Source organism: Phoenix dactylifera, chromosome 9 (genome assembly GCF_009389715.1).
Source record: "Phoenix dactylifera cultivar Barhee BC4 chromosome 9, palm_55x_up_171113_PBpolish2nd_filt_p, whole genome shotgun sequence".
NCBI classification, from domain to species: Eukaryota; Viridiplantae; Streptophyta; class Magnoliopsida; order Arecales; family Arecaceae; genus Phoenix; species Phoenix dactylifera.
The window spans coordinates 16,044,915-16,069,371 of record NC_052400.1 but is presented as its reverse complement, the minus strand read 5'-3'; the positions used below and the strand labels follow the sequence as shown (position 1 = coordinate 16,069,371).

General features: G+C 37.9%; 2 protein-coding genes across 2 annotated transcripts; both read left to right on the top strand.

The window, feature by feature from the left end:
• Nucleotides 1–1,584: 1,584 nt before the first annotated feature.
• LOC103701751 (glycerol-3-phosphate acyltransferase 1) lies at nt 1,585–4,520 on the top strand. The gene is made up of 2 exons (XM_008783915.4): nt 1,585–2,339; nt 3,282–4,520. The coding sequence occupies exons 1-2, from the start codon at nt 1,599–1,601 to the stop codon at nt 4,173–4,175; spliced, it is 1,635 nt and encodes a 544-aa protein (XP_008782137.3). The 5' UTR covers nt 1,585–1,598; the 3' UTR covers nt 4,176–4,520.
• A 5,624-nt stretch (nt 4,521–10,144) lies between these two features.
• Nucleotides 10,145–21,656, top strand: LOC103699211 (protein MEI2-like 2). The gene is made up of 13 exons (XM_008781282.4): nt 10,145–10,673; nt 11,598–11,641; nt 11,734–11,877; nt 11,963–12,399; nt 16,053–16,211; nt 16,290–16,406; nt 16,531–16,682; nt 18,320–18,411; nt 18,535–19,507; nt 19,598–19,682; nt 19,775–19,843; nt 20,097–20,276; nt 21,069–21,656. The coding sequence occupies exons 2-13, from the start codon at nt 11,608–11,610 to the stop codon at nt 21,219–21,221; spliced, it is 2,595 nt and encodes an 864-aa protein (XP_008779504.1). The 5' UTR covers nt 10,145–10,673; nt 11,598–11,607; the 3' UTR covers nt 21,222–21,656.
• Nucleotides 21,657–24,457: the final 2,801 nt, after the last annotated feature.

Below are 24,457 nucleotides of genomic sequence, written 5' to 3'. Positions count from 1 at the left end.
CACAAAATTACAAAATTTCTATGAACTTGTTAATTAAATCAGGTTGACATAATCTAAATAAAAGAGGCACGTAGAAGTCCCATTGCTCATTTGAATTTGCATCGTGAAGCATGCCGCGGAAGAAAGCAAAGCAAAAGCTACAACCTTGCCGAGTGACTTTTCATAATGGGTTGCCGTAGTATTTGCTTCGATAGACTCTTGATCATAATACTTGTCTTTATTTTGGGTCCGGCTTGTAGGTTGGGGTTGGGAGAGCCTCCATTTGCAATAATAAAGCTCATTTGATTTGCAAAAATAATATATATATAGTTAATAAAAAATAATAAAAAAATATTTGATTATATTTTTAAAAAAATAGAAAATTAGTATTTTTATAGAAATAAAAATAGCATTCGATGACAAAAGTACCTCGATAAGACTATTAATTTGATTACCACGTTATTTTAGATTAGCGCGCTGGAGAGAGAAAAAAAATTAATACACTTTGTTCTTCATGAGATTTGTGGGATATATTGATCATTAACCTAGGCAATAAAAATTAATTTTTTTAAAAAATAGTAAAGTTGATGTCCATAGGAAAATAGTTATAGAATAATATTGTTAACTAGAGATGGGTATTTATGACCCGACCTGCTAAGGCAACCCACAAATGACTCATTTTAACTAAGTCAAATTTGATATAAGCGAATTCGAGTACTAGACTGGTCGATCTTATCTAACCCATTTATTAAAAGAGGCCGACTTCATGATTAGTGTTCTAATGTATTAACCTGTTGTTGTGAGCTGTTTAACAATTAGATCAGATCATAAGCCAATCTATTTAAGATTCTTGTAAACCATCTAACCTATTCAAAAACTCATTAAAGTATTCAAAATCTATTTTATTTATTTAGTTTGATTCAATTCATTTATTAAATAGGTTATGAGGATTGAGTCAGATTATAGGTTTAATGAAGATGTCAGATTCGGTTTCCATTCTATTTAATAAATGGGGCAGGTTTGGGTTGACAGATAACTACCCGCATCTGACCGGTTTGCCTTCCCTGTGGGCGTGAGTTCCTCTGTCCTCCAGAGAACTACCTACCTCCCGTCCTAATGTAAAATAGAAGGGTAACAATAAAATATCTTTCATTTAATTAGATTCGCATGTTTAAAGAAGGTAGCCCGTTTCCAATGGAGGTGGTCGAAAGGCTGGCCACGCGTGTAGAAGCTTCTTAGTAGATAGAGAAGGGAGAAACGCATGCATGGCCGGCCGCTATTCCCACAAGCGACCGCAAAGTACGTGAAAGACTAATTAACGTAGACTTATAGCTAAGGAAGCCCTTTCTTGGAAGCACCGAAGTCAACGCACGGCTCTCCCCAGGTGTTGAAGGGCTGCGGCCGGTCACCAACAATCCAACCTACCAACGGCACGGCTGCTCTGCGTTTGGGTAATGTTGCTGCGTGGACGCTGCAGTTAATATTAGCTATCTACCTAATGGTGCACAAAACCCGGCGCCACCCCGTGGTCAAACCGCACATTCATCCCCTCCTCTCTTCCCTACATTTATAACCCTCCATCCTGACTCCATATCACCGAAGAAAAGCCGGAGGGAGAGATGAAGAGAAGAGAGAAGGTGTTTCCCATGGTGTTGTTCAGTATGGCAGCACATTGGTTTGTGTCCTGTTATAGGGCAGCCAGGAAGATCAGAGGTTATGCTTTCTTTCGTGTAGGGAACTCATGTAGGCCACAACATATATCCAGCCCGGACCCTAGTGTAACCAGGTCGTGCCCTTTGAAGGGAGGGGCTCAAACTTTGCTGTGTGACATCCAGGGGAGCCTCCTCAGATCACCCTCCTTCTTTCCTTTCTTCATGTTAGTAGCTTTTGAAGGAGGCAATCCCCTGAGGGCTCTCCTCCTGCTTCTTTCTTTTCCCCTCATATGGCTCTTGGGCAACCAGAATGAGCTCAGTTTGAGGATTATGGTGCTCATCACCTTCTGTGGCCTGAGGACAAGGGACATGGACACTGTGGTCAGGGCAGTGCTGCCCAAGTTCTACCTGGAGAGCCTCAACCTTCATTCTTATGAGGTGCTGGCCTCCGCAGCGAAGAGGGTGGTCCTCACCAGCTTGCCCAGGGTCATGGTGGAAGGGTTTCTAAGGGAGCATCTTGGGGTGAGTGATGTTGTGGGGGCTGAGCTGCAGGTGGTTGGAGGCTACTATACTGGTTTCGCTTCTCGGGGGGCTTCCATGGCTGTGAAGCATAAGGCGATTAAGGATCTATTTGGTAATTCAAAGCCAGATGTTGGACTTGTGAGTTCATGCAACCCACATGACCACCTCTTGGTCTCCCACTGCAAGGTTTGTTCTCATGATCTTACCACTTTAGTCACTCATTTAGTCATCAATTCGACATATAGGACATGATAAATCATTACAGATCGACTACGGGTGCAATACCTCTATGAACAATCTCGGCTTTAGGAAATTCTTACAGTGGATTCGTGGCAGATTTTGTTGATCGTACGTGCAACTTTGGCCCATTTTCAATGCACTAAAAAGTTCGTTTTAAACGAAAAAAATATCTTATTGAGTTTTTTTTGGTAAACTAAAGAGTTTACCAAATCTGCCGTCCACAACTTATATAAAAATTGCCTATAAAAGAGTTTTTATCCTTTTTTTGACCTACCAAATCTACCGTAGACAACGTATACAAAACACGAACCAGAATCCTTTGGGATGACACTTTTGCAAAGAGGAGTCTTTTACCATCGTAGATGGCCGCCACTCGTGCTTTATCCACAATAGTATCTAGAACTTTATGGTACAAAAGTTGCATGGCAAGAGAATTCCGACTCACTATGAGTCCGAGGAGAATGGTCAAACTAACTTAGGCTTAGATGTCAAATTGGATCAAATTCTTGTTAGAGACATGGCCAATCTATCGGAACCAGCCCAGAAGGTAAGCTGCTAAGCCAACCCACTTGAACATCAACATATTGTACAGGTGAGTCAATAGTATCAATACAAACAGACACCTCTAAAAGTAAAATTAATTTCTGGCCCTTGTTAACTTCAATTGAATTATCGGAGCCCAATTAGTCCATTGACCAACAATCTTACGTCTTATTCGGACTTTCTTCTTCTTTTTGCTGAAAGCGAGAGTATCATACATAACGTATATGGATATAAATCAAAAAACAGTACATCGCAAAGTGCACTGGGCCTCTTCTAAATTTATCAATAGTTTTCGTGTAAACTGCACCGGTTGTATGCTGATTTGCCCTTTGATAATTATCTCAGGAAATATACGTGGTAAACGAACAGCAGAGCAGGAGCAGCGGTGCAGGTTCGCTGATGCCCAGAGGAAAGTACCCAAAGCCATTGGTATTCCATGATGGCAGACTGGCCTTCCTGCCTACTCCTCTGGCCGCTGTCTCCCTCTTCTTGTGGCTCCCACTGGGACTAACCCTAGCCATCGTCCGTGCCCTTATCGGCATCGTCCTCCCTTACAACGCCGCAATCATTGCGGGGGCCCTCACGGGCGTCCACCTGAGAGTCCAAGGCCTAAGCAACATGGACACCACCACCACCATTAAAAGCACTCGCAGCGCTCGAGGTAACAAGGGAGTCCTATACGCGTGCAACCACAGGACCCTTCTGGACCCCATCATGGTGGGCACAGCACTCGGCAAGCCGGTCACGGCGGTCACGTACAGCCTGAGCAAAATGTCGGAGCTGATTGCGCCGGTGAAGACGGTGCGGCTGACGAGAAACCGGGAGCGAGACGCTGACACCATGCGGCGGCTGCTCGATGAAGGAGACCTGATTGTGTGCCCCGAGGGCACCACCTGCCGGGAGCCGTACCTGCTAAGGTTTAGCTCGCTTTTTGCGGAGCTGGCCGACGACATCGTGCCGGTGGCGGTGGATACGAAGGTGAGCATGTTTCACGGGACCACGGCCACCGGGCTCAAGTGGCTGGACCCGGTGTTCTTCTTGATGAACCCCTGGGCGGAGTACAGGGTGGAGTTTCTGGGGAGGGTGCCGCCGGAGCTGACATGCGCCGGGGGTTGCACCGGGTGGGACGTGGCCAACCGGATCCAGAGGCAGCTGGCCGACGCACTGGGGTTCGGATGCACGACGCTCACCCGGAAGGACAAGTACCTGATGCTGGCCGGGAATGAAGGGGGTGGTTAAAGCAGGGCGACTTTCTAAAGTAGCACAATTTAGCTCTACGCTCGCCCTATAATATTTGATAACATAACTTAATAATTTTGCATGTTGTGCTCATATGTTTTATCGTTTTTGAGTGCTATTCATGTATTTATCGTTGAAATTTTTTTTATGGGTACAATGTTCGTTTGTCTCGTAAGGTGGACACAGCGTGAATTGTTTGATGAGTATGATGCGCCTTCAGTCTGCTCCCTGTGTAAGGTTTTCGGGCACTCTGCTTTGCAGAATTCATTGTTTGCGAGAAAAGGTTTGGTGTGACAGGTACCAGCTTCATACTGCTCTTCTAAACTTTTGGGTGGGACTTGGACAATTTGCATATGGAATCCATCTTATCCATAGGATTGAGGCTAAGGTTGGAGGCATTTGCCAAAATAGATATGAGGATGGCGTCGACGATGGAGCAAGTAGGGGAGCAATAGCAGATGACGGTGTCGCAATTAGGACAGTGGAGGGGAGTGGCGGAGGAATTTTGTTCTTGGAGAGGGCCAACGGAAGCCAAAGGAGCAGTGGGAGGAGAGGAAGGAGTCGCGTAGGGCGGCGGCGATGGGAGAGATGGGTGTGGTCAAGTATTGGGCCAACCCATCTCCTCGCTTGCTCGCAGCCCCACTCGACTTGCATATGGGTTTCTGATGGGCTAGCCCGGCCTTGGACAAAGCCCAAAATTATTTATATATCAAAACATCATTCCCAAGTCCATCTCAAGCTCTTTAAGAATTTCAACATATTCAAACTTGAGCTCTGACTTAAAATGGACTGAGTTTGGCCCTAGCAGATCTAATATTTTAATTGAGCCCAGCTAGAAAGTAACCAGAATCAATGAAAATTTAGGCATGTGGATGGATACTTCTATACCAAATATGAATTGCCGTTTTCACAAAAAAAAAAAAAAAAAAAAAAAAAAGAGAGCCAAATTCTGATGATTTGAAGGTCTTTACGCTGATGGTATCTGGCCATGCCGTAGTCTGAAGTACCTAGCCTTGGGACAGCTTGGTGATTCCGTATCCAACCTCGTCCGAGACTCAGAATCTATGAAAACTAACCAAAATATCGATCCGGATCGCTCTGTCCGGCTCCGTTTAGCCCGGCAGAGGACGGCTCCCTAGATCACATTGACTTTGCGACATAGAAGAGACGGAAGAAACGTATATTAAACAACCCAAGAAGTGGACTCGGAAGAGTTTACAGGCGTGACGCTAGGACCTACTATTTAACAGTTTCTTTTTAGATCGGAGAAGGGGGGCGGCATCCATTCCGTCACGGTTTGGATTTCTTAAACGCCTCATCTCTTCTCACGTCACTATATTCTGATTAGGGCTACCGACACGGACAAATGGAGAGGAAGCTGGATCCAGGAGATCAGATTGAAATCCTTACCGATGTTTGAGTTCTGGTGTATTGACAGATTTGTCGTCCGACTCGGATCAAGATTGTTCCACGTCAAGAAATCGGCTACTTCAAGCAGCTGAGATGTTGATTTCAGCTGAGATGGAAAGATGGGAGTTTGGAGAGGACCGATGGACTGGAGATTTATTATTTATTTGTCCTTCTCTTTCTATGATTTCACAAATGATTGAGAAGGAAGTTGCTAGGCTAGTATTAGGAGGCCCAAGCAACGTTTTGCACCGGAGAAAGTTAAGCTTTGGAATGAAAATGAAACCGAAGACTTTGTTTGGTTGGTGGAAGTCACATCTCCATTTTCATTTTTATTTTTTATTTTCAGATGGAATAAGAATGCTCAAATCTTCTAAATTCAATCCTCACTCTTGTTTTAACATGCAAATCCCATTCCACCAGATTTACTTTAAAAATTAATTTTCTAAAAATATCTTGCTAGTTAATTAATATTTAAAAAAATTACTTAAAAGTATTTTATTACGGTTTCAATTCCAATAACAAACCAAATGTGTTAAGAAATATGGCAATTTCTATTATCATTCTGATTTCGATTCCTGTTCCAATCTCCAACCAAGCATACCCTAAGTGTATTGAAAGAAATATTAAAAATATCTCGTCTAGGTTAGACTAACCAGAATTTTAAGATACTAAGTGTATATTGATTGAGATAATAAGATTGTATGCATAAGCAACATGTGTCCTATAAATTAATAAATTCTAGGATACCAACTACTAGCTTATTCTAATTTTTAGTGGACATGTATCCATGTTCTGAGACAACATGTACTTGGTTTGCAATCTTAGATCATATATAACCAATTCATTTTATAAATATCTTATTGCCAAGTGGCAACTACCAATACAAATCGACATGTCTGCCAAGATCTCCACCAAAAAAAATAAAAACCAAACATCTCGACCAAGCGTTGGACGTTTTGGATTTAAAGATGTGTCGATTCCCTTTTTATACACAAAGGAGTACTGCTCCTCCTCGCTATTCCATTTCATATGGAACTCATGCACTACGCGAGGAGCATAGGAGTACTATAAAGCTTTTTCGGTATGAAAATTACAGATATAGTTTTGGATTTAAATCCCCGATCACTCATAACCCTCTTCGATTTTGTATTTGAATAGCCTAAAAAATGTAAAATAGAAATCTAGATCTTGACATACGAGTTTTTGCACCATATTTGGCACATTTGATTGAGTGTTGGATTAGAATAGGGATTTCAATTTCTTTGGCATCGGGATTTCTTCATTTGAAGGAATGATGATTCCACTCAGACATATGGCACGAATAATCATTCCAATTAAATTGAATGAATAATGTATTTGGAGATAAACTAATTAACAATATTTATGGTATAGAATAGTAACAAATGGTATACTTTATATGAATCAATAATAATAAAAATGATAATTAAAATAAATAAATATATAATATATTTTTTATCATAAAATAACCAAATCTTGAGCAGCATGCATTGTGATATTATATCAAGTATTATTTAAAGGTTTACTATGTATCGTATACACATAAATAGGTATTTTGCTATGCTTGTCAAAGAAAATAGAAATAAAAAAATAATACTAAATAGAAAAGATAAAATATCTTGTATGAATATTAAAATATAACTAAAATAAATAATTAATATAAAATAAAAAATAATAAAAATAAAAAACAATAAAGATATAAACTTATGAATAAATATAAAATTAAAATATGAAATATAAATGACTGAGATTAAAATTATAAATAAAATATTTGATTCAATATATAAGATATCAATAAGACAAAAATTAGAAAATAAAAATATAAAAAAGGGAAAGGATATTGTCATGTTAAAGAAGAATAAAAATAGAAATTTAAATACTTAAATAATATTGAATATAAATATAAAAATAAAAATAAATGGTAAATAATAAAACTTGAGAAAAATTGAGTAAAGTTATAAAGTATGGCTACAAAATCAAAAAGAAAAAAATAATTAAGATATTACCTCAAAAATAAAAAAATTTATTCCAGATATATAATCTATAAAATAAAAATTTAGTAAATACATAAAAATAGAAAATAATATTAATGAAATTCTACTATTTTTATAAAGTTAATTATATTCTAATATATAACTACTTAGATCAAATATTAAAATTCTACTATTGTTTTCATTTCTTTTTTTCATGTCTAAATATGGAGATAGAAATTTTGATTCGGATGCTCTGCGTTCTAATTCTATCCCATTCCTATCCTTATTTTGATTCTCGTTATTTTTTTTGGTACAATGATTCTTGACATTCATGGTAATTAATCATTGCATATGGGTGTCAATAAGTTCTATTAAAAGAAGTTAATGTAAGATTCAAAACCGATGAGTCGCAAAAAATATCATTGGTTGTCCTCCCTGAAACTATTTTGCCGAAACTGATAAGTATTCAAAAAATAAATTTTACGGAAACATTTCCCTCTCTAGTTTTTATGGTGATGTTTTACATTTAACTATTTCAGAAAAAATATAAATAATCAAACAACCATCCATATATTAATATCTGACGTTGACACGCGAGGAGGGAGTAGGTGGGACCTTGAGGTTCGCAATAATATGATCGATGACGGGACGGTCAAATCATGACACGACGATGATTGGTGACTTCCCCCACCCACACACATTCTCTCTCTCATTTGAGTCCTTAACCCATCAACTTCTTCATCTTCTTCTCTCCTTTATACATCATTTCCCACTTAATTGAGGGAAACTAGCGAGGGATCCAAACAAACTTTGTAAAGGCTAAATCACCGTACAAATCTGAAAGCGAGTGTAAGATACTCTAATTTTAAAATTAATTTTATTATATATTTATATATAGAGAAGGAGAGATGAATTAGGCTACACTGAGTGGAGCTAAGCCAAGAATGGATGAAGATAAACAGAAGGTTTAGAAAAGGTAAATACTAAATATCCAAAAATAAGTGCAGCATGTTGGAAATAAATACTAATTCTATAAAAATAAATATTAAGGTGTCCGCAATAAATACTAGCCTCATATGATTAGCGCATGGTTTGCGGAAATAAACACGAACTTTTCAAAAATAAATATAAAAAGACCCAACTTGGGATGAGTAAAAGAGAGGGAGAAGAGAGGTGTCCCGAGTGATAGAGCGATGGGCACAAGTATGGATAATAGGTTATACTTATCCTATTTCTTGAGAGCCACTACCCTCTGATGGTGGTTCTAGAGATGGTGCTATGGCAGGTGTAAATTTTATAATCAAAAATCATAACTCACGGATGATTATTGCTGTGGACGGACGAAGTAATAATGGGCTGACAGTAATAAAAGGCAGAGTTCAGGACAGTATGAAAGGACATCTTCTACGTAAAACAGAGGTTGGAGGCTGAGCGCATCATTCTCGAGGGAGACTCGGTTATGGTGATCAACTGAATATGTGAGAAAAGGTGGAGAGGAAATGAAAGTCTCCTACTTTATGATATTCGTCAGATGCTAAGATACTGTAGCACCTTCTAGGTAGTGCACGTGTACCGAACCAAGAGTTCTTCATGAGTTCAGTGATCAAATTTATATATCATTAGTTCTTCATGATTAATTGTATCCTAACCAAGAGTTTCGGTGATCACCAAAATCTTATCAATGTGATAGATGGGACGTCATCCGCGTGCGAAACATTCACGTCTGATATACAGGATGTACCCAGGCCAGTCATTTTTGGTCGGCCCACGTGCTTAAATTCTTCGATGGCAGGTAAGCTCATCCGCCCAAACAATCAACAAAAGAGAAAAACCCAGATAGTGAGGACACATACATGAGAAAAAAGATGCCCTAACAAACTATGAGAGATTCCCTTTTTGCTCCCTAAACACCATTCTGACTTAGGCATCGGATACGCTCTGCTAGAGTATTTATTTGTTTATGCTGTTTCAGGCCAGAGTGTGGCGACCTAACAAGGATCCAGTAACTATTACACACCACTTGCCCTTTCTGTTTCTGCCAGCATAGCTGATAGCCGAGCTCTCCAGCTCCATCGCACTTCTCATCGCGGTGCCTAGGATGACTAACATTAAGGTAATCTTAATTATCATAGTTAAACCGAATACAAGCCACAACCCGTTCACCTTTTCACTCGAACATCATATATATATATATATATATATATATAACATATATCCATGCTGTATTGGATATATTATTATTATTTTTTGCACATTGGCTACAAGGAAGTACAACGTAATCTATATACAACCATAGCTTTCAGTTGGAATCTGACTCGAGAATTTAACAAACCAAACCAAGTTCATGTAATACGGCCAATCGATCGACACAACTCAGCCAATCTGCCTCGTTGCCCGCTGACATCCCCATGCCCTGTTACCCCAAGAGCCACATCATCCAGGCAAGCACCTTCCCCTTCTATATAATTGGAGGGTGTATACTAATCGCCGCGATTAACAATGCAACAAAAACTTGGCAGCGAAGGAAGGATGACGCATTTCCCCCCAATCATCGGAATAGTCAGTGGTAATCCGGAAATTCCACGTACAACCGTGCCACCGCGCTGTTCTTCCAACTTTCCAATTCCCAAAGCATTATTTAATTCTTCCTTCCATAGGCGAAGCAGAGCTGAGCAGCCAAGCAAGCAGCGCTGCGTCAACGGACGCCAAAACCGATTCAAATATAGCAAATTCCCGGCGCACCCAAAATTCATCTCCCCCTTCTCCCCCCGTCTCTCTCTCTCTCTCTCTCTCTCTCTGTCGCTTTTTTCTGCTGACTCTTTCTGGGGCATTGGGAGGAGGGAGTCGAGCCGAATGATAGAGGGGAAAGGAGAGAAGAAAGAGGGCTCTTTTTATCTGATTTCGCTCTCGATTCTGGGGAACAGGGAATGATATCTGGGTATTGAAGTTCGTGCGGCGGCTCCGTGCCGGCGGCGTAGTACCGTCGCGTGATTTCGGGGAATCGAGGGTTTGGATTGAGGAGCGGAGGCCAGGGTTTTGGGAAAGGGTTTCGCAGCGTTCGAGGGTTCTTCGTCTCAGTTCCGAGTTATTGTGCTTGGTAAGGGACTATCGCTTCTTGGTTTTGATTCCCCCCCCCCCCCCCCCCCCCCTTTTTTTGGTTTATTTGGGTTTTGACATGAGTCTGGAGCAAAAAAGTTTTTTTTTTTTTTTTTTTTTCCCGGGCATGATCATGTGTTTTTGGTGCGATTTATTAAAAGGTTTTGGATTTGGAGGTATGTTTTATTTTACTCTAAATTCGCTGTCGGTGCTTCTATTTTCCTGATCACAGTCCTGCTGAAAAGGAATATTCGATGTCAGGTGTTCAAAATTACTTCGTCTGTAGCGGTTTTTTGGTGGACTCTACTTGATAAATTCACTAGTTCCGGGAGAGAGTTGCGAGTTACATTGATTTTCCGAGATTTTTATAATTAATCGGAAAAAATGGAGGTTTTGGAGGAAATCCGCTTTCTGTCTCTCTTTCACTCTCTCTATGTTGGATGATAAACTGGCGTCTTTTCGACGTATTCAAAATATTATCGGCCAGCACTCTCATATCGTTAATAACAATGTTAATGTTGTTGCTGTTGTTTCTTGCTATCGGTTTTGGTAATATGAGTCTTTGACTTGGGTCATCTTACCTTCAAAAATTAGGGGAAAGTTATTCTGCGCGTTTAACATGCGAAATCTTAGATGGTTCAATGTGGGATCTGGGATGTTTCAATCGTCAAGTTGTTTTTCAGTCAGATTATTCGATTTTTTACTCTTATACATCCTGTAAACATATGGTAGGAAAGAAGAAAAGGTACATCCCCTGATACATTGAACCATAACAGAGCTGTTGTGACATGTGTAATTTGCTAGACCTAGAAGTGTAAGTTGGTGGAAATCGATGTTAATCTTCGTAAAATAGTCGCAACTTGAAACGTGCTTCTCTTTCTATCTCTACCTCTTTCCCAATCTGCCTTCTTTTGTCAACTTACAGAGCAGATGCAATGGAGCAGTCATCGGGTGGTTTAAAGCCAACAGGTAGATTAGTACAAAGCTATCCTGCTTCTCAATCATGGAAGAGAGATTTATTTAATCTGAATTGAGAAGTTATATTTGATGATATCCTGCAGGTCCTTCAAATATTTATCCAGTGAAGAATGCACAGAAGATCAGAAGCAGCGCATGGGGAATACCATCTGGATCCAATGCATATCATGGATCAAGTGATGCAAGCCTTTTCTCAAGCTCGTTACCGGTTCTTCGACATGAGAAATGTATGTAGCTGTTTATTGTACCATTGTTAAGTATCAACTACTTTCCTTTGAATTGATTTCATGCTCGCTTTCTGTTGCTATTCAGTGATGGAAGAAGCTTCTTCTCAAATGAATAATCTGAGTAAAAAGATTGATGGTAAGGATTCTGTGGATGATCTTGACCTCCATGGAATTGGGAGCCTGTTACCTGATGATGAAGAGGAGCTTTTAGCTGGAATAATGGATGATTTTGACCTTAGTGGGTTGCCTAGTCATGTGGAAGAGTTGGAAGAGTATGATCTTTTCGGCAGTGGAGGCGGTATAGAATTGGATTCTGATCCTACAGAGGGCCTCACCATTGGGATGGCAAAAGCAAGTATTGCTGATGGCTATACTGGTAATGGGATTAGTCAGTACAGCCTTCCAAATGGTGTTGGCACTGTTGCCGGTGAACATCCATATGGAGAGCATCCGTCTAGAACTTTATTTGTGCGAAACATTAATAGTAATGTTGAAGATTCAGAATTGCGGTCTCTGTTTGAGGTAAATTATTTGCGACATGGTTCGTTTACATTGCTTCAGTTTAATTGTTGCTTCATGCGGTATTTCATTTATGTTTGATAATTAGTATTCCAGTAGCTCTGCCTCATTAATCCCATTTGTTGTCTTTATATTATTTGTTGTTAATTTCGGTTCCCGTATTGGTCAGTCTGGTATTTCAAAATTGTGGACACTTGTTGCTCCTTGTGAGTCAATCTTCTACTAAAGAAAATATTAGTCATACCCCGATGCCCCCTGTTTGTGTTTGGTGATACAGATCTCGATGTTGAGATACAGAATAACATTTGAAGTTTGTGTAATATTCAGCATTTGTAAGAAAGAATATTTTCATATTAGAAATCTGGTCTTTGTATCGATTACCTACTTTTTCCCACAATAAAAACTGTTTTAGCATTACAGTTTTTATAAGTACATGTTGAAGGAGAATAAAGTTTTGCTCTGTATTTGTATATCATGTTATATTGCGCTGCAGCATCTGTCCTTGGGGCAATAAACCATCCATCAAATAATAATACTACATTCTTTATCATATCAGCAATATGATAGGTGGCAATCCAAGTTTCTGCTGCTAATATTCTTGTTGAGGATAAGGTCTCCACTTAACCAATAGGATATCAAACTATTTCTTCTATCTGTCTTGTTTCCGTCATGATGCCTTCTTTTACTAGTAAGAGATGTCTTAGTTCTTGTTGTCTGATCATTGTGTAAGTGTAGTTGGGAATCTGTGAAGGATACTTACATGATAAAATGGTGCTGTAGTACTTGATAGTTGCTCTTTTTTTTTTTAAAAAAAAGTTATAAATTAGCTTATAGATTGTCTGCTGAGTTAGGGATTGGTTGGAGCATTGTTTTTGCGCTAGCTTCTAAAGATTGCCGAGCTTGGCTGAACTAATATTGATGGCTACATATATGTTGACTGAGAACCAAACAATTTTGTGTTTTGATTTTAATTATCTCGTCGACATAAGCTTGTATTGGAATGCGATATGTTGTTTGTCATGAGAATTGTTATATCATTGGAGCATCCAGGCTATTAAGTCAGTGTTAATGTTAGCTAATATTGCTGATGTGATCTTGAATATTACTCTGACATTGTTTTGCTACAGTGTTCCTTGATTGAAGAATCAGAAGGTATCAACTTATATGCTGCCATTACTCAGTAGCATTGGCTGATATAAAACAGTCTCTGTCACTGAATTTGCTATGACTAGATCCATGTATTCACATATTAGTATATATGCATATATGTGTATGCACGTGTGTTTGTGTGGACATATGTATAAAACTATCAATAACTTTCTGCTTGTTCTCTATAGCTTGTGTTATATAAAACGAGGGTAGGAATGTCTGTCTTATCTTAGGTTTTGATCGTTGGATTGGATGAAATGTTAAACTTTACGTTGTGAAATTGTTGTTGGCTTGTTCCTACAGTTTGTTTTCCACCTACTTCTCATAAGCAACTAGCAAGGTAACCACTCATCCAACATGGAAAAGGTTTTTGTTCTTCTTTTATACAATACATAAATTTATTTCGATCAGTATATTGCTTCTTGATATGCTACTTTATAATGGTCTTAATCACACATCTCATTCAGGGGAGATATAATCTAGGAGATGATTCAATATTTTTCCTGCTTTGCTTATGCTGGATGGCATGTGAAACTCTTAATTGATTGAACTTACATTAATTAAGATGTGTAAAGGGCTAGTTCTGGAAACCATATAAGTTTCATTTTAGTAGACAATTTTTGGTTTTATGCTGGACCCTTTTGTTTGATTTCTACATTCTTCTTGTTTGGCACTAGGATATATTTTGGCTATTTTAGATATTATATTCTGTTCAAAACTTGCAAGTGTGCATGCCAAAAGACATTTATTAGGCATATTTATAAGACTTATCTGGACATTGAGCTATCTTTTCAGGTCTGGTTGTTAAGTATTCTTCTGTCCTTTAACTTGTATGCTCTTAACCTGTTCATGCATGCTACACTTTAGAAGTTTCTGGGGAAACAATGGCTCAATCCACTCCCCCCCCCCGGCGCCCCGCCTTTGAAGTAGAGCTTTTATAAAAAGCTATTTGCTGTTTGGTAATTACATTGCTAAAGTGCCGTGATAAACAAATTGAAAAAGTACTTTTGGTATGACAAAATGACCATAGAGGACATTGCATAGTATTATACAACAGAGCATAATAAAATATAATATGTATTAGTACATTAATACATAATATAGTATAATATTAATGTAATGTAATATAATATTATTATAATATAGTAATATAATATTGTATACTATAGCATAATAATATAATATAAATTGATATTATATAACATAATGTATCAATGAATTATGATATAATGAAATATAATATTATATTTATAGTATAATACAATAATAAAGGTATAAAATATTATAATTATTATAATTATATATTATTATTATTATTTATAATTATTATATTTTATCATAGGTATTTTGGTCTAAAAGAAAAAAAATTATAACTCAAAATATCTTTCTGATGGGACTTAAAAGTGATTTTCCGGAGAAGCTCCTTCCAAAAAGTTGTTTTAGCTTTCTGCTAAAGCTAAGATAACTTTTCGATTTTTTTAGCAAACACCCCTATTTCATCTAAAAGTGCTTTTGGAGGGCCATAAAATACTTTCTGGCCCTCCAAAAGCTCTGCCAAAAGGGGCCTAATTTATATTGTATTCTGATGTACAATATGTTTCATCCTGCTAAGTCACCAATACAATATGAGAATTTATATTCCGTACTGGTTACTGGTAGTGGGTTTCACTTCATAAGATGGTTTTACCATATACAAGTCAAAACCATTGATAGGGTACACAATACAATATTGGTCACATGATACACTTATTTTCTCGGGTCAATAGTCTACCAATATAGGCGTACTTTTGCATATTACTGTTATTGCTTCTCCTCGATTTCATTTCATTATTGTTTACCTTTTATATAGTTTCTTGATTATGTAACATTATGTATACTCTATTGGCACTTGGTTGCCAAATCTTGTAGTCAATAATCGTGTTTAATTGTTTAAACATGTCTACTTTCAACTAGAAACTCTCACACCTATATCTCCTAGTATATTTCGGTGTACCCTTGGTGTATCTATTTCTATTACCATGTATCCTTTTCTTCTGGTATGTGCCAGCAATAATAAAGTCTGCTTGATAATGATGTTGGACACTTAGGCCCTCAATCAGTTCACAGCAAGTATCTGATGACTACTAATAAGTGTTATAATGAAGCTAGAATATTAGTATTATCAATCAAGCAAGTGGAGAACTACTTCTCTCTAATTATCCATTTGTTTTTTATTTATAAATTTTGCTCAAAAGGATGCAGTTATGCACTTATAGTTGTTTTCCCTGGGGTGCCTATTATTAGACAATTGTTATCTTTAATGTGGAGTTAATGTCTGCATTCATTTATTATGTCAATCAGAAAGCTATATTCTTTCGATCCTTTTAGTTTCTTTGTCGTGGATTGTTCTTCTGAATTATAAATTTTATTTTCCCCTTCTGTTTCTTGTGTAAAATTATTGTGGAATAACTTTTGTGGACATTATTTATTCTGTTTGACATCTACAATGATATTCTGCCTTTTGTTAGCAATATGGGGACATCCGGACTCTTTACACTGCATGCAAGCACAGGGGATTTGTGATGATATCTTACTTTGATATTAGAGCTGCTCGAACTGCTATGCGTGCATTACAAAATAAGCCCCTACGAAGGAGAAAACTCGATATTCATTTTTCAATTCCCAAGGTCCGATAGAAGATGTTTTGAATTTATCTTAGATCTGCTTTAACCTATGTCACTTCTGATAGATATTTTTCCTGCTAGGACAATCCATCTGACAAAGATATGAACCAAGGAACTCTTGTAATTTTTAATTTGGATGCATCAGTTTCAAATGATGAACTTCGTCAAAGATTCGGGGCTTATGGGGAAGTAAAGGAGGTGGGAAGTTTGTTTTTCCAACCCTGTTCATAATCTCTCTCTCTCTCTCTCTTTCTTTCTCTCGCTCTATGGCTTCATACCAGTTTATGTGAAATGTTGCACATATCCTTGTCGCATAAAACAGATAAGGGAGACTCCACACAAGCGGCACCATAAATTTATTGAGTTCTATGATGTCAGAGCAGCAGAAGCTGCCCTACGGGCATTGAACAAGAGTGACATAGCTGGCAAACGAATAAAGCTGGAACCTAGCCGTCCTGGTGGGGCTCGTAGAAGGTATGTCTATGAATTTAGTTTCTGCATCTGCATTTACCCGTTTTCTTTCCAATTGTGTTCTTGGTTTGTATTACATGGTTCTAGTCTTTCTTTATTTCCATCACATTGTTCCGCCCTTAGTAAAGTTTATTGTTTTTTGGGTTAGTCTGGTTTGCATTATTCATTCAAGAACTCAAGTCTTTTATGATTATTTTTCATCAAAATGTGATCATATCAGGCTATGTTTGTCTTTACTCCTGTTCTCTTTTCTATTCTTAACAAGGGGAAGAAATTTTTTGTAATTCTGAAATATTGTTTCTTCCAAAATGTATACTTATTCTATTTTGAGTCTGACAGAAGTTGTAGCTTCCTCGATTATTACATTATCGCGTTCCAGTTCCTGTTATTCAAAAACTGTGGTCAATAATTCTGTGTTTGCTACTTTTATGCTTTCTGAGACTGCAGAATGCCCTTGATGATGTTATGGTTGCTTGTTGCATGAAGGAATTGTTGCTAGGAGTGAAATGAAAGTGTTGCTAGTTGCTACTCTTTTCACTCTTGATAAAATTTTGGAACTCGTAAGAGATCTCAGCCTTGCTGTTTGTTTTAGTTGAAGTTGATTCTCTGATTTCCTGTCTGTCATCAGAGATTTATAGCCAAATTAAGAGTACACATGCCATGTGAGAGCAAGTCTGTTTTTACTGTCATATCTTGGCATTGTAAAATCATGCCTTTAATTTGACATATTTCAATTTATGATCAGAGTTTTTTTTATCTTTAATCCTACATTTTTGAGTAAATTATTAACACGATCCCACTTTGAAAATGATGATATGTGGTGATTTTAAATCTTAATTATGCTAAAAGAAATTTATGACTTTACAAAATGGTCTGGGTAGGGGGCATGTGTATAGGCCCTTGTAGGATGTCTAGGTTTACAAGAGTCAAGTACGTGAGAAATGCCTATGAAGGGAATCTCTGCCTGAAGACATTGAAAGCCTCTTGTGGGCCCACTGATCTGTTATACTTAACCAATTGGATGTTATGTGCCTTTCATAAGATCAGACTGGAAAGGATTATGAGGTTTACAATTTCAATTGATCATAGGCTTGCAATTGGTGGCAAGGATGCACACTTGTTCAATTATTACACTTTGAAGATTTCACCTTTTTTTATTTTTATAATAAATTTCTCTGAGCTGATTGCCACTGCTGGCACCAGTTAGCCTAGATTTGTTTCTTAATGAGGATTTTATCATACTGATTTGTGGTTCTTGATCACACATTTTTGGTTCTTGATCACACATTTTTTCTTATTCCTCAAAAATATTGTGGAAACGGCTAAATGCTCTTCTCTCTCTCTCTCTCTCTCTCTCTCTCTCTCTCTCACATACACACATACCTACAGTGTATGTGTGACTGCATGTCTATGAATGTTGGAGTATGTCTTGCAGGCTCTCCTACTGCAATAATTTAGCTCAATATGTAGATGGTGAATTATGTGTCTGGCACTATATAAATGGTGTAAATGACTTGCTGATTTTGGCTGTGATATATGGAAGACTTGTTTACTGCCCATGCCATGATCAACATTTCAATTTACAATCCCTCAAGTAATTTGTGGTCAAAGTCCTAAAAAAGTTTACTTTCTGAATTCAGCTTGATGCAGCAATTGACTTATGAATTGGAACATGATGAAAGCAGAATTTATAGGCATTATGTGGGATCACCTATAACCAGCTCTCCTCCAGGTACATTAGTTACTGTGTCTTATCTCAGTCAGTTGATGGCTATTAGCTTTTAAATTGGTTTGAGCTCACGGTCAATAGGTTGCTGTAATTTTGCTAATTTTCACAAGCCGGGTTGGATGACAGGTACATGGGCACAATATGGCAGTCCAGGTGATAATAATCCACTTCAAGCTCTGAGCAGGTCCCCAACTGGGGGAGCTATGAGCCCTATGGGCAGCAATCATTTGCCTGGATTAGCTTCTGTACTTCCTCCTGTGATGTCAAACTCTGTGAAAATCCCTCCAATTGGGAAAGACCAAAATAGGGATAACCATGCAGAACAGGTTCTTTTTAATAGCAATTCATCACAGGGAGTTGCATTTCAGCATTCTCGCTCCTTTCCAGAGCATAGCGGAGTGGTGAGCTCAAGTCCAGGAACTCTAAATTCTTTTGGTCTTTCAACTTCACATGCATCTGGAATTGGAACATTGAGTGGACCCCAGTTTCTCTGGGGTAGCCCAACTCCTTATTCAGAGCATTCCCAATCATCTGCTTGGCAGTCGCCATCTATGGGACAGTCATTCACATCCAATGGCCATGCGCAAGGGCATGGATTTCTTTATTCAAATCACAATGGTTCTTTCCTTGGGTCATCTCACCCTTATGATCACCATCACGTGGGGTCAGCTCCCTCTGGTCTTCCTTTTGAAAGGCACTTTGGTTTTTTTCCAGAGTCACCAGATGCATCTTTCATGAACCAGGTCACATTTGGAAATATGGGTATTTGTCGAAATGATGGAAGTTTAATGATGAATATGAGTGCTGGGGCCTCCATGAATCTTGGAAATGCTTTGTCTGGAAACACATCTGATAATAGTTCACCCAATTTCAGAATGATTTCCTCACAGAGACTGGGCCATACATTTTTCGGGAATGCTCCATATACTGGACCAGGTTTTGCTAGCAGTGAGGGTCTGGTTGAGCGAGGTCGCAGTCGACGAGCCGAAAACAGTGGGAGTCAAGTGGATAGCAAGAAGCAGTATCAGCTTGACTTGGAAAAAATAGTCAGCGGGGAAGATACCCGGACAACATTGATGATAAAGAACATTCCAAATAAGTAAGTTCACATTTATATTATGGTGAACTTATATGTGAGATTTTCTTCTCTTTTAGATGGAGATATTGATGTGTGATAATTGCTTTCCAGGTACACCTCCAAGATGTTGTTAGCAGCCATTGACGAAAATCATAAGGGTACCTATGACTTTCTCTACTTGCCAATTGATTTTAAGGTAAATTCAGTGAATATGAAAAAAATGCTTTGACCATGTCTTCTAGAGCTGAATTGGATGTTGACATTCATAATGTTCTTCCAAATGTGCAGAACAAATGCAATGTTGGTTATGCATTTATAAACATGGTATCTCCTTCTCATATCATCTCCTTTTATCAGGTGATACCTCCTGTCCTTGCATTTATAAGAATGTTTTTTTTAATTTTTACACATTTTGAAATGATGATAGTACATGCTTGAACTTTATATTTGAGGAACAAGAATGTTAACCAACCTAATCCTAAAACAAGGCATAGGATTTCTTTTATACTGAATTTAGCATCTTAACTTGGAAGGCTAAATTAGAATTAACTCATAATACTTGTAAATTTTGAAAAACAAAACTGTGCTAATTTTTTTGATACATGTATAGGCATTCAATGGGAAGAAATGGGAGAAGTTTAATAGTGAAAAAGTTGCCTCATTGGCATATGCCAGAATTCAGGGCAAAGTGGCACTCGTTGCCCACTTCCAGAACTCAAGCTTGATGAATGAAGACAAGCGGTGCCGTCCTATTCTTTTCCATTTTGAGGGGACCGAAGCTGGTGATCAGGTAAAGAAAATAAAAGTTTTTTGAAATTTATGAGATATTATAGTGTTTAGGGCGGTGACCGCTGAACTGAGCCGAACCGAATCGACTTGGTTCGGTTCGCCATTAGAAAATGCTTTTGGCCACCTAGAGGCTGGAACCAGTTGGATCTGGTCGAAACCGGCTGGAACCGTCCTCAAAACCGTCTACAACGCCGACCGGTATAGGTCTCGATACCGGTTTGGTGAACCTTGGTTTAGGATATCTAAGATTCCACCAGAATATCGATTGTACACATTCCATCGAACATACAAACTATAAAGTACTTGGCATGCATCTTTTTCCAAAGATACAGGTTTTCTTGTATTCATAATCATCATGTTTCAGCATCATGTGGCATTGAATGCTAAAAGTGAAGGTGTTGAATATATTTAGATTAGATTTTTCGTAACAGTTTCTCTATGAATCCTGGGTTGGTGGATTAAAATTTAATGGAAGATTATCTCCTCACTAGGCTATCCTTGCAAGAATTATACTATGTTTATAAATTTTGAAGTCTTCTAAGTCATTTGATGCGAGATTTTACCACCTGTGGAAGATTACATGAAATGAAATATGTTATTTTTGCTAATAAATTCTTTAAAAGCAACATTTGTTATATATATATGTATTATGATTGGACTTCTTTTACATAAGGAACAGCATTTAAAGTGCAGCCTCATTTTCTGTGTATTAGTATGACAGGTCTTGCAAACTTTTTGCTTTTCTTTCTAGTGTTAGTGAGATGATTGCGCTAAACTGCAAATGGGTTTTCAGGAACCATTTCCATTGAATGGCATGAACATTTGTGTGCGGCAACAAGATGGGACTGTTTCAGCAGGTGTCCTGGCAGAAAGTCCAGCAAAGAATAGCCCAAGCGAGAAGCCAGAGAAGAGCACCCTACCCGAAAATGGCTCGGAAAGTTGGTAAATATCATAGCGAGCAGGTGGTTGTGAATGCTAACTGTTCTATAGGTATTCAAGTGTATAAAAACGTGAGGGAAAATTGGAGGTGCAATTGTATGATAGGGTGCATCCACTTTTGAAGTGATGGATGCGCTAATGCGTATATTAAAATGTGAATGGAGGAGTTTTACGGTGCTCCATATTTTGTATAGATAGAAATTGGTATCCAAGGGTCATGTAAAGAAAGTAAGGTCGGATTGTATAGGTGACATTTTAGATTGGTCTTTTGGCAACCACGTTGCTCGTAGCTGAGCATGGTTGAACTCGTGTTTATTTAATAATGTATGGGGAGTGCAAGGTGTTTCAAAATCTTCAGGAGGTCAATTTGAAGTGTACAAAGAAACATAACTTGCTTGTTACAATCTTATATCTAGTTATCTAATATGTTGCAATTATGAAATTGTCCTACCACTCATGGTATGAAAAAATCTCTTCTTCCACGCTTTTTAAAGTTTATACATAAAAAGCTTATACGGACGCTTGTTTTTTTTTTTCTTCTGTTAAATTATTTTTTACAATAAGAATGACATAGGAAACATATTTACAAATTATAAAAAGTAATTTTCTAATCCCAAATTACAAGAATAACGCAAACTATAAATTACGAATTGAAGGAAAAGGAAGCATATTACCTTCTCATAACCTCTCGCAGCGGCTTATTTGGGGCAGGATCAGCTCCTACGCCGGCGGCCTCTATCGCCCTCCATAGCGGAGGGGACGGCCGTGGACGAGGGAGGGGGGTTGATGCTGGATCATGAGACAGTGGTGACAGTGCAGGGGGTTAGAGATGGGCATTGGGCCGGGCCACACGATCCGGCACGAAGCGGGCCATGTCTGCTACAGTAACGGGCCGTGCCTAGCACGGCCCATAAAAGGGGGCCGGGCTGGGTTACCAATTCCTGGCCCGCGGGCCGAGCCCGGCACGGCCCATAAGGGCCTGGGCTGGCACGACTCGTGGGCCAAGCACGGCACGGCCCGCGAACCAGTCCGGCACGGCCCATAAGGGCCTAGGCCCGGCACGGCCTGCGAGCCAGCCCGGAACGGCCCATAAGGGCCTGAACCGGGCCTGGGCCGGGCCAGGCACGGCCCGTCCCCCTTAAAATAAATGAAAATAATTTTTTTTAATAAATTAATAAATATTGAAAACTAAGGATTTATTAATATAAAGCCACCTTAATGGTGGGGGGTTTGGCATAGACCCCTACCAGTTTATTAATTTAAATCAAAATGGTACATGAAGGGAGGTTTGGACCTTGGTCTGACCTCCAGAATACAATAAGAAAGGAGAAAAAATAGAGATGACTCACTTTAACAATTAAAAAAATAAAAATATACAATTATAAAAAATTAAGAAATCTTACTAATCATCAGTGATTCAGTATTCAGTAGTGTTTGTATCATCATTATCAGAGGATGTTGTATTATGTCCACCTTTATTTTGAAGTCTCGCCTCAGCATCCAACCAATCTTTGAAGCAGAGAAGCATCTCAACCATTTCGCCAGTCATCCTACTTCTCTTTTCGTCAAGAACACGCCGACCTGCACTAAAAGCGGATTCCGATGCTACTGTGGACATCGGCACAGCTAAAATATCGCGTGCAATTGCAGACATAACAGGATATTGATTTTTAACACTCTTCCACCAAGATAATACATCTAGACTCTCTATTTAATTTTCATCATATGCAGACTGAAGATCATTTCGTAAATAAAATTCTAGTTCACTACTTAAAGATGAAGAAGATGAAGATGAACTTGAAGCATGTGTGTGTTTTCTCTGTGCAATGAATGAAAAAATAGATGACGAACGAGAACTACTAGAAGAAGAAATAGAACTTTGTACGGAGAATCTAGATCCACGAATTTTTTCATCATATATAGCATAAATATCATAAAGAAGTTGTTTTACCTCAATTTTAGCAGGTTCAGGATCTTGAATCATATTTTTACAGTATGCATCAAGTAAAATTAGCACGCCTTTCAATTTAACTCTTGGATCAAATACATCAGCTAAATTATGCATAGGATATATCTTGTCCCAATACTCATTCCATTTAGATTCCATTTGCTCAATAATAGGCATTAAAACATCATCATATCTATGTTCTGCAAATTTTTGACTAATTATATATGTTTGTTGTAAAAATGAACATGAAGTTGGATAATAAATACCAAAAAGAATATTAGTAGCATTATAAAAACTAAGCAAAAAATCTTTCAAAATTTTTTCTTTATTCCAATCAATTTCAGTCAATGTAAAGCCTAATCCACGATCATTAATATATGCACTTAATAAGTTTATATATGGGTATGCATCATGTATCATGCTATATGTTAAGTTCCAATGAATAATTATATCAAGTTTAAATTTTTTAAAACGTTTACCATGATTTATACATAGTTTCTTAAATTCTTGAAGTCTTGATCTTGAAGCATGAATAAAAGAAACTGCATTTCTAATTTTTGAAATAACATCTTGAATCATGCCCATGCCAGCTTGAATAGAAAGATTTAAGATATGACATGCACATCTAATATGCAATAAATTTCAATTTAACATGGGATGCAATGAGTCCTTTAATAATGTAACAGCAGAATTATTATTAGATGCATTATCAAAAGTAATAGACATAATTTTATCATTAATATTATATGAACATTCAGTTTGATAAATGACATTTGAAATTTGTTGCCCAAAATGTGGAAAATCAAAAGCACGAAAAGCAAGAATACGTTTATTTAATTGCCAATCATTATCAATATAATGAGCAGTAATGGCAATAAAACAATTACTACCTACAGATGCTGACCAAATATCAGAAGTTAATGAAACTTTTACATTTAAAGTAGAGAGTGTTTCAATTAAACTTTGTCTCATTGCTAAAAAGTTAGTCATAGCTACTCTTCTAAATGTACGCCTACTAGTTCTTTTGTAAGCAGGTTGTAGGTTTAATTGAACATATTCTTCAAAATTAAAAATTCACATAAACTAAAAGGTAATTCATCCTTAACTATCCATTTTACAAGTGCTTTTCTTTGATTTTCATGATTATATGCAAAATTACCTACAAGTGATCCCCCTTGTATATTAAGGGTACTTTGAGCATGAGAATCATGCATCCTATGACTCTCTTGATGTCTTTTTAAATGGCCTGTTCCCCCACTACTACTACAACTATAAAGTTTGGCACATTTTTTACA